General features: G+C 44.0%; 1 protein-coding gene across 1 annotated transcript; it reads left to right on the forward strand.

Annotated features, from left to right (window-relative positions):
- The first annotated feature begins 8,035 nt into the window (after positions 1 to 8,035).
- LOC138876507 (uncharacterized) lies at positions 8,036 to 9,445 on the forward strand. Its single transcript, XM_070155565.1, has one exon. It carries the CDS (start codon positions 8,036 to 8,038, stop codon positions 9,443 to 9,445), a length of 1,410 nt encoding a protein of 469 aa, XP_070011666.1.
- Positions 9,446 to 11,550: the final 2,105 nt, after the last annotated feature.

The raw sequence follows: 11,550 nt of genomic DNA on the forward strand, positions 1-11,550 counted from the left end.
ATCTTCCATGCCTTGGTGATGATTTCTATATGTTGTGAAAAGCTTGTGAAAGGAATTGTCACGTTTGAACATAGAGGAGCATTGGCTCAGGTCATATTACAAATTGTGAAAATATATGAGATGATTGAACCCTTTGGAGCATTGGCTCAAGTGGTAAAGTGAGTTATGAAGTAAAAGTGAAAGAAAGAGAAAGAGTTATTAAATTGTTCCACTGCCGGGATGTTGTTGCTTTGTTGATTATCTCCCTTGCCGGGATGCTGAGATAATTAATGTTGTTCCCTTTCCGGGATTTAATTGTTTAATTGTGTTCCCTTGCCGAGATTTCTGTCATTATTTGTTTACTCCATTGCCCATTGTTTGTAATTGTTGTTTGGGTGAGGAAGAGTGTTAAAGCACGAAGGATGATGCCGTGCATTATTTGTTATTATTAGGAAAGAGTGTAAAGCACGAAGGATGATGTCGTGCCGTACGATGTACTATTCCGTACCATTTTTATCGATTATATGGTGAGGGTAAAAGCACAAAGGGTGATGTCGTGCATATCATTATTAAAAAATTGCTTTGGTGAGGACGAGAGTGAAAAAACGAAGGGTGGTTTCGTGCAAATTGCTGATTTCTGATTCTTGCAGATATTCTAGTTATGTTGTTCTTTCCTTACTTGATGCTTTCTATTCAGAACTGTTTTCTCCCCTACAGCATGTTTCTCCCTCCCACATTGACTGGTTATTTCTGTATTTCTTTTCCGCTTTATATATATATATATATATATATATATATATATATATTTGAACTGCATAGGTTTATTTGGTAGTCCGGTTCTAGCCTCGTCACTACTTCGCCGAGGTTAGGCTAGACACTTACCAGCACATGGGGTCGGTTGTGCTGATACTACACTCTGCACTGTGTGCAGATCTAGGAGTAGCTTTCGGACAGTAGTTGGAGGGCTTCCTTCAGTCCTCCTGGAGACCCAAGGTAGACCTGCAGACGTCCGCAGGCCCTAACGTCCCCCTCTACCTTTTTCTCTATTTCATTTTCTTTCGTTCAGAAACAGTATATTGTATTTTCTTCAGACCTTGGGTGTAGTAACTCTTAGACAGTTTGTGGCACTGTGACACCATATTTTAGGGTATTGAGGTTTTAAAAGTTGTAATAGACGTAGCCTTAAGTTATATAATTGTTGACTTCCTCCTTATTTCTTAAAATTCTGCTATTATTATATTGTCGCCTTGTGTTTGTTGAAAAGAAGCAGTATGAAAGTGTAGCAGGTAGTTAAGGTTTGGCTTGCCTAGCTCCCATTTGTAGGCGCCATCACGACTACCGAGGGTGGGAAATCTGGGTCGTGACAAGTTGGTATCAGAGCTCTAGGTTACATGGGTCTCACAGTTCACAGACAAGTTTAGTAGAGTCTGAGGGATCGGTACAGAGATGTTTATATTTATTCCCCAGAGGCTACAGAGTTAGGAAAACTTCACATTATTCTTTCCTATTGTGCGGTTTGGTTCCTCAATGCTAATCGAACTTCTACTCTGCTCTTTCGCAAATGGCAAGAACACGTGCTTCCTCATCCACCTATCAACATCCCGAGCCCCCAGCAGCAGCTCCCACGAGGGGTAGAGGCCGAGGCCGTGCTAGAGGTTGAGGTAGAGGCAGAGCTCAGCCCCGAGCAGCAGCACTAGTGGCGGAGCCTCAGGTTGACTTTAATGAGGAGGTTCCGGCCCCAGCAGTTCCGGTGGGCCCAGCTCAGGTCCCAGAGGGGTTTTTTGCTACCCCAATTCTTCAAGATGCTCTGGTCTGACTAGTGGGCCTCATGGAGAGTGTCACCCGGGCAGGCTTGCTTCTTGTAGCATCAGCCGTCTCTCAGGCTAGAAGAGGGCCCCAGACTCCTGCTACTCGCACTCCGGAGCAGGTAGCTCCTCAGATTCAGACTCTAGCGGTTCAGCTAGTTGGAGCAGTACAGCCGGGTGTGGTAGCTCAGACCGGTGATGGAGCAGCTATATCTGCTGATGCTTTGTGGAGGTTGGATAGGTTCACCAAACTCTTCACTACTATTTTCAGTGGTGCATCTACTGAGGATCCCCAGGATTATCTAGACAACTGCCACAAGGTTCTCAGGAACATGGGTATTGTTGAGACTAATGGGGTTTATTTTGATACATTTCGCTTGTCTGGATCCGCCAAGACTTGGTAGAGAGACTATTGCTTGTCTAGACTAGCCGAATCGCCAGCCTTGACTTGGGAGCAGTTTGCACAGCTATTTCTGGAGAAGTTTCTCCCCATTACTCAGAGATAGGCCTATCGGAGGCAGTTTGAGCACCTCCAGCAGGGTTTCATGACGGTTACCTAGTATGAGACCAGGTTCATCGATTTGGCTCGCCATGCTCTCATCATACTTCCCACCGAGAGAGAGGGGGGGGGTGAGGAGGTTTATTGACGGTCTTATTTAGCCGATTCACCTTCAGATGGTTAGAGAGGATGGGAGTGAGATCACTTTTTAGGAGGCGGCCAATGTGGCCCATAGAGTTGAGATGGTTCTGTCATAGGGAGGCAGTCATGGGTCAGACAAGAGGCCTCATCACTCAGGATGATTCAGTGGTACCTCGTCTGGAGGTAGAGATTCGTATGGTAGAGGCCATCCTCCTAGGCCCATTCAATCAGCGCTCCAGGTTTCTCACGGTACTTCAGGTGGCTGTGGTACCCAGATGCAGTATTCTGATCAACAGTCTTATAGTGCACCACCTGCTTCTATCAGTGCACCGCCACTTCAGAGTTTTCGGGGTGGTCATTCAGGTCGTCAAGGCTAGAAGTCTCAGCAGCCGAGGGCTTGTTACACTTCTGGTGATATGGGTCACATTGCCAGGTTTTGCCCTCGAGCATCGAGTAGCTCTTAGCATCAGGTTTATCGCGCTATGATACAGGCACCAGGTGTTCCACAGCCCGCCCATCCAGTTAGGGGTGGAGGTAGAGGTGCTAGAGGTGGAAGTAGAGGTACTAGAGGTGGAGCTCAGGTCGCCAGAGGTGGAGGCCAGCCAGCGGAAGTCCATCTCAGAGATGTGGTTCAGGGTGGTGGGGCCCAGCTCCGATGTTACGCCCTTTCAGCTAGGCCCGAGACTGCGGCTTCAGACGCAGTTATTACAGGTACGGTTCTGGTTTGTGATAGAGATGCTTCAGTGTTATTTGATCCAGGTTCTACATACTCGTATGTGTCATCTTATTTTGCACTGTATATGGTCATGCCAAGTAATTCATTGAATGTTCCTGTTTATGTGTCTACACCGGTGGGTGATTCTATTGTGGTAGATCGAGTCCATCGCTCTTACGCAGTTGTGATTGGGGGTCTTGAGACTTGAGTAGATTTGTTGCTTCTGGACATGGTCGATTTCAATGTTATATTAGGGATGGATTGGTTATCACCTTACCACACTATCTTAGACTATTATTCCAAGACTGTAACCTTAGCTAGACCGGGTTTGCCTCATTTAGAGTGGAGAGGGACTCCTAGTCATTCTACCCGTAGTGTTATCTCTTATGTGAAGGTTCGACGTATGGTCGAGAAGGGATATTTGGCCTATTTGGCATATGTTCGTGATTCTAGTGCTGAGGTTCCCGCTATCGATTTTGTGCCCGTTGTTCGTGAGTTTCCTGATGTTTTCCCTTCAGACCTGCCGGGTATGCCCCCCAACAGGGATGTTGACTTTTTCATTGATTTGGCTCCGGGAACTCAGCCCATTTCTATCCCGCCATATCGTATGGCCCCGCCAGAGTTGAAAGAGTTGAAGGACTAGTTGCAAAACTTGCTTGAGAAGGGTTTCATTAGACCTAGTGTTTCGCCTTCGGGTGCGCCGGTGTTGTTTGTTAAGAAGAAGGATGGATCGATGAGAATGTGTATTGATTACCGACAGTTGAACAAGGTTACAATCAAGAATAAGTATCCATTGCTGAGGACTGATGATTTGTTTGATCAACTTCAGGGTGCCAAGGTATTTTCAAAGATTGATTTGAGATCTGGCTACCATCAGTTGAGGATTAGGGCATCCGATGTCCCTAAGACAACATTCCGCACTCGGTACAGGCATTATGAGTTCTTGGTTATGTCGTTCGGGTTGACAAATGCCCCAGCAGCTTTTATGGATTTGATGAATCAGGTGTTCAGACCTTATTTGGATTCATTTGTGATAGTCTTAATTGATGATATTTTTATATATTCCCGTAGCCGAGTGGAGCACGAGCAACATCTCAGAGTGGTTCTTCAGAATTTGAGGGATAGTCAGCTGTATGCTAAATTTACAAAGTGTGAATCTGGTTGAGTTCAGTTGCATTCCTGGGTCATGTTGTGTCGGCAGAGGATATTCAGGTTGATCCGAAGAAGATTGAGGTAGTCAAGAACTGGCCTAGACCAGCATCATCTACAGAGATTCGGAGTTTCTTGGGATTGGCAGGCTACTATCGTCGGTTCGTGGAGGGGTTCTCATCTATTGTTGCCCCGGTGACCAGGTTGACCTAGAAAGGTGCCCAGTTCAGATGGTCGGACGAGTGTGAGGCGAGCTTTTAGAAGCTCAAGACAGCTCTGACTACAACACCAGTGTTGGTTTTACCCACAGGTTCAGGGCTTTATGCAGTTTATTGTGATGCATCTCGTATTAGGCTTGGTGCAGTGTTGATGCAGGATGGCAAGGTTATAGCCTATGCTTCGCGAAGTTGAAGATTCATGAGAAGAACTATCTGGTTCATGATTTAGAGTTGGCAGCCATTGTTCAAGCATTGAAGATTTGGAGGCATTATATGTACGGCGTGGCATGTGAGGTGTTCACGGATCACAAGAGTCACCGGTATTTGTTCAAGCAAAAGGAGCTGAATCTGAGGCAGATAAGGTGGTTGGAATTGTTGAAGGATCATGATATCACTATCTTGTATCATTCAGGGAAGTCCAATGTGGTGGCCGATGCTTTGAGTAGGAAGTTAGCCAGTATGGGCCTTGCTTATATTCCGGTCGGTGAGATGCCGCTTGCTTTGGATGTTCAAGCTTTATACAATCGGTTTGTGAGGTTGGATATTTCTGAGCCTAGTCGTGTATTATCTTGCACGGTCGCTCGTTCTTCTTTATTGGAGTGTATCCGTGATCAGCAGTATGATGATCCCCATTAGTGTGTCCTTAGAGACACAGTGCAGCGCGGAGGTGCCAATCAGGATACCTTAGATGATGATGGAGTTTTGAGATTGCAGGGTCGAGTTTGTGTGCCTAATGTGGATGGGCTCTGAGAGTTGATTTTAGAGGAGGCCCATAGCTCCCGGTACTCTATTCATTCGGGCGCCGCGAAGATGTATCAGGATTTGCGACAACATTATTGGTGGCGTAAAATAAAGAAGGATATTGTTGCATATGTGGCTCGGTGTTTGAATTGTCAGCAAGTTAAGTACGAGCATCAGAGGCATGGTGGTTTGTTCCAGAGAATTGAGCTTCCCAAGTGGAAGTGGGAGCGGATCACTATGGATTTCGTTGTTGGAATCCCACAGACTCGGAGGAAGTTCGACGTAGTATGGGTCATTGTTGATAGGCTGACTAAGTCAGTGCATTTCATTCTTGTGGCAGTCTCATATTCATCCGAGAGGTTAGCTGAGATCTATATCTGGGAGATTGTTCGCCTTCATGGTGTGCCTGTGCCTATCATTTCAGACCGAGGTACGCAGTTTACCTCGTGTTTCTGGAGAGTAGTTCAGCGAGAGTTGGGCACGCGGGTTGAGTTGAGCACAACATTTCATCCCCAGATGAACGGACAGTCCGAGCAGACTATTCAGATTATGCTCCGAGCTTGTGTCATTGACTTTGGAGGTTCGTGAGATTAGTTCTTGCCTCTAGCAGAGTTTGCTTACAACAACAGCTACCAGTCGAGTATCCAGATGGATCCTTATGAGGCTTTATATGGTAGGCGGTGTCGATCTCCGATTGGATGGTTTGAGCCGGGGGAGGTGATGTGCCGGAGAATTTCGGCACATTTCAATACTAATTGCTTAGATTTTAGCTTGTTTTAATGCGATTATCTCCGTTACTTATGTAGTTTTGTTGTTTCTATAGTACATAAGTACTGAGAACCCAAGAACATGGAAATGGAAGCAAAAAGACAAGAAAAGAGCAAAATGTAGCAAAAATGCTGGTCTGCGATACACTATGCTATCGCAGATCAGACATGCAAGCGGCCGAATGCACGTCAAATCGTAGACAAAAGTAGAGATCTGGGTTAAATCTCAAGTCAGAATGCGGTCCATTATGCGACCGCAGAACCAACATGCGAGCCGCAGAGTGAACCGCAAACCAACCATGAAGGTCACTGAAGGACGACGATGCGATGCAAAATGCGATCGCATTTCTGCAATGCGATCTGCATAATTGGAATGCGAAGAAGACCTGTAAACTAGGGTTCCAGTCTGCGATGAGGATGTTCAAGATGCGGACCGCATACGTGCTCTGCGACAAGAATGCGATCGCATAGCAGACCTAAAAGGGCATTTTTGTCTGTTTTCTGTCCCGATTTTGAGTCAATTATAAATAGTTTTATGATGTCTTTGTGGGCTCATCTTGTCTAGTTTGTGAACCACATTCCAAGACATTAATATTCCTCACTTTTGGAAGCTTTTGGGTGAAGATTCTCTACTTTGTAAGCTTTTATGATATTAAATACTCTTTGGTTGTGGACCCTAAATGGGTGTTTAACATTGAATATATATATATATATATAATGGTTGGTTGATATTTATTTACTTCTTATTCTTCATTTATTGTTGGTGGTTGCAAACATTAACAAGTGCCATTAAATTCTTGCTTTGCTTGGGAAACTGGGTTAGAATTTGGTAGAAGTAAATATCAATGACTCAAGGCTTTAAACATTATTTAATAGAATTGCTTAGGAATAAGTGGGTTTTACTTGGCATATATTGATGGTTCTAAATTGCAACTCTTTTATATTTGGGAAAATTATAAAGAGGAAATACTACTCAACTATTGGAAAATATTGGGTAGTCACTTAGACATCATTTGCATATCAAAAGAACCTTCCATTAGAAATATGTCATATTAACACCGATAAACATTACACTCCATTAAAGGGGACACAACCTTTGTTTCTTTAATCCAATTAATTACTCTATAAATATTCCAATTAGTTGATACTTCCAAACAAACTCAATTCATACTCTTGTTACTATAAAACCATTCTCCTGTTACTGTTAACCGAATAGAGATACAACTTTAGTCGAGCAACACACTATAAGAGTAACCTTATCACTCCTATTCCCTGTGGGATTCGACCCCAACCTTGTTGGGTTATTATATTTGACACCGACTGCCTTACACTATTTATTAAAGTGTAATTTGAGCGTATCAAATTTTGGCGCTGTTGCCGGGGAATACGGTTTTGAAATTACTATTTAGTATGTACTTTACTTAACATCTATTTCTATTCCATCACACTTTGCTTGCTTTGCTTGGTATTAATAGCAAAACATGTCTGAATATGGTGATGATGCAGAGACAGAAATGGGATAGAATCCTTTCGCAGACATCGAGGAGTACATTGAGGATACTAACGCCATTGTACCGCCAGTTGTTGGAGTTGCAACATTTAAAGTGGAACACGGTCTAATTCTGATGCTCAAGGCAGAAGGATTTTTCAGAAACTCCACAGATGATGATCCAACACAACACCTTAGTAATTTCTTGGGTGTGTGTGCAATGCACAAACAAAACAATGTCTTTGACGATGTCCCGAGGTTGAGATGCTTCAAGTATTCTCTAGCTAGGGATGCGAGGAAATGGCTCCAGAATCTGCCACCCAACTCTATCCATTATTGGACCGAACTTGTCCGGGCATTTTTGTCCAAGTGGTTCCCGCAGAGCAAAAAGTCTGAGTTGCGGGACAAGATTTTCTTATTCAAGTAGATACAGGGAGAGCAGTTGCATGAGGCATGGGATCGCTTCAAATTATACTTGGTGAGGTCTCCAAACCATGGTTTTCCGGATTCCATGTTGTTGGAAAAATTTTATATGGGTTTGGATCCCATGAACCAAGCCATTGCCAAGAATGCATCTGACGGATCTTTCATGGACAAATCATTTGCAATAGTGACACAAATCCTGGACAAAATGGCAAAGCACAACCAAGCATGGTATTCAGAGGATACTACCGGAGGAATCTCATATGTCTCTCCTTCCTTGAGCAAATTAATCAAGGAAAATCAAGAGAGGGATCAAGTGATTGCCGGGCTTGCAACAAATGTAAATGGGCCGACAAAGATGTTTATCGAGAATCATACAAAGAAAGTGAATGCAGTGGAAGATGTCCAACCTATCTTAGATGAAAATTTTGATGAAGAAAATTATATCAACAACCCTCAAGCAGGGTATCAAAGGCAACCCTACCATGGTCAAGGGCAACAAAGCCAGTGGAGGCCAAACCCGCAAGGGCAAGGCAAACAACAATGGAGAAATGATCAAAGTAACTCGCATGAAGGAAATTGGAACTACAACAACTTTGCAAACCGGAGCTCCAACCCGTATGTTCCCCCAAAAGGTCATTATGCAAATCAAGGGTCGTCAAGTGAGTCAAAGTTAGAAAGCATTCTTGAAAGAGTATTGCAAAACCAAGAAAAGTCTGATGCGTCCATGAGAAACATGACCGAAGTTGTTGGCTCCCACACCGCATCTATCCAAAAGTTAGAGATGCAAATGAAAGACCTTTCAAGAGAGCAAAACCCAAAGCAAAAAGGGCAACTTCCTAGTGATACCATTGCGAACCCGAAGCGTGGTGGAAGTGGATCAACTTCTCACGTCATGGCAATAACTACTACAAGTGGGAAGTTTTTACAAGGTGACATTGAGCAAGAGGTTGTTGGGGAAGAAGCCGAACAAGAAGTTGAAGCAGAAGAGCAAGGGGTTGTTGAAGTTGAAAGGGTGCCAGAAAAAGAGAAGGTGCAAGAAGTGAACCAAGAAGGGGTGAAGGAAAAGGAGAAGGAGACATCAAAAGCTCCACCTCCTATTCCTAGACCTCCTCCGCCTTTTCCTCAAAGACTTATTAGAAGGGTTGATGATAGCAAGCTTGAGAAATTCTATGATATTCTAAAGCAATTTTCGGTGAACATTCCATTCTTGGAGGCTTTTCAAGAAATGCCAGGGTTTGCCAAATATTTGAAGGATTTGATCACCAAAAAGAGGACCACAAAGAATGAGGTGGTAAACATGACTCACCGGGTTAGCTCTATTATTGCCACAAGCCCTGTCCAAAAGAAAGAGGACCCGGGAGCATTTACTATTCCATGCACTATCGGGGAGCGTGACTTTGCAAAAGCCCTTTGTGACAATGGGGCTAGCATCAACTTGATGCCACTTGCCATCTACAAGCAAGTGGGATTAGGGATGCCGAGGCCAACAAGCATGAGGTTACAAATGGCCGATTGATCTATTAAGCGACCGGGAGGAATTGTTGATGATGTGATTGTGAAAGTTGGAAAATTCCATTTGCCCGCCGACTTTGTAATTCTTGACTGTGCTGTTGATAAAGAGATCCCTATCATCTTGGGGAGACCATTCCTAACCACGGGAAGAGCACTCATGGATTCGGAGCGAAATGAAATTAAGTTCCGGGTGAATGATGAAGAAGTCGCATTTCAAGCGAGCAAGGGTATGAAATTACCCCATGAGTATGAGAGCATTTTAGTGATAGATGTGGTTGATGAGATTGAAGATGCAGTCGAATCGAAAATGGAAGAATAATGCCTTGGTGAGGCATTGGCGGCTATCTTGGTAAACTTTGATGGTGAGGACATGGATGGGTACATGGAGTCGGTAAATGCATTGGAGGGTCTTGGATCCTATACTTACACTCCGGCAAAGCTTTCTCTTGACTTGGAGAATAGGTTTACACCTCCCGCCAAGCCATCAATCATTGAGCCATCACAACTAGAGCTCAAACCTCTCCTGCCGCACTTAAGGTATAAATTTCTTGGCTCTAATGATACTTTACCCGTAATCATTTCGTCTTTGCTAAATGATGTGCAGGTAAACCAATTGTTGGAAGTCTTGAAAGAACATAGGCAAGCCATTGGATGGACCATTTCGGACATTCGTGGAATCCCCACGGGAATTTGTGAACATAAAATCTAATTGGAGAGCGAAATAAAGCCAAGTGTGGAACATCAAAGGCGGTTGAACCCGTCAATGCAAGAGGTAGTAAAGAAGGCGATTATTAAGTGGTTGGATGCCGGGGTAGTTTACCCCATTGCCGACAGTTCGTGGGTGAGCCCAGTACAATGTGGGCCAAAAAAGGGTGGCATGACCGTGATCGAAAATGAGAAGAATGAGTCATTCCAACGCGAATTGTGACCGGATGGCGAGTTTGTATGGACTATCGGAAACTTAACAGTGCTACTTGAAAGGACCACTTCCCTGTGCCTTTTATTGATCAAATGCTTGATCGGCTAGCGGGGAGGTCATTTTATTGTTTCCTTGATGGTTACTCCGGCTACAATCAAATCAACATTGCTTTGGAAGATCAAGAGAAAACTACGTTCACTTGCCCGTATGGCACTTTTGCTTTTAGCCGGATGCCATTTGGCTTGTGAAATGCTCCAGCCACTTTCTAAAGGTGTATAATGTCCATCTTCTCCGACATGGTTGAAGACTTTCTTGAAGTCTTCATGGATGATTTCTCGGTGGTTGGTGATTTGTTTGAGCACTGTCTTAACAATCTTAGACAAGTGCTTAAGCGATGAGAAGAGACCAACCTTGTGCTAAATTGGGAGAAGTGTCACTTCATGGTTGACGAAGGCATTGTGCTTGGGCACAAAATTTCAAAGCATGGTATTGAAGTCGATCGGGCAAAGATTGAGATTATTTCTAAGCTTCCTCCACCGACCTCCGTGAAAGGTGTTATAAGTTTTCTAGGGCATGCTGGGTTTTACAGGCGCTTCATCAAGGACGTATCCAAGATTGCTAACCCCATGTGCAAACTCCTCGAAAAGGATGCCAAGTTTGTGTTTGATGAGAACTGTCTTAAAGCTTTTAAGGAGTTAAAGCAAAGGCTCACCACGACACCCATTATTGTCATGCCCGATTGGTCACTTCCTTTCGAGCTCATGTGTGATGCCACTGGTGTAGCCATTGGAGTAATGCTTGGCCAACGTCACAACAAAGTTATCCACCAGGTGTACTATGCAAGTAAAACTCTCAATGGTGCACAAATGAACTACACAGTAACTGAGCAAGAGCTTTTTGCTATTGTGTATGCTTTTGAAAAATTCCGGGCTTATTTGTTGGGGTCCAAGGTGGTGGTATACAGTGATCATGCGGCTCTTCGATATCTCATGGCAAAGAAGGATGCAAAGCCTCGATTAATTCGATGGGTCTTGTTGTTGCAAGAATTTGACTTCGAAGTCAAAGATCGCAAAGATGCTAAAGTTCTTGAATGTGGGTATTATTGGCCTTCCATCTACCATGATGCCAGTCAAATGGTCAAGGCTTGCGACCGATGTCAATGACAAGGTTCAATCTTCAAGAGGCATGAA

Source organism: Nicotiana sylvestris, chromosome 1, assembly GCF_000393655.2.
Source record: "Nicotiana sylvestris chromosome 1, ASM39365v2, whole genome shotgun sequence".
Lineage (NCBI taxonomy): Eukaryota > Viridiplantae > Streptophyta > Magnoliopsida > Solanales > Solanaceae > Nicotiana > Nicotiana sylvestris.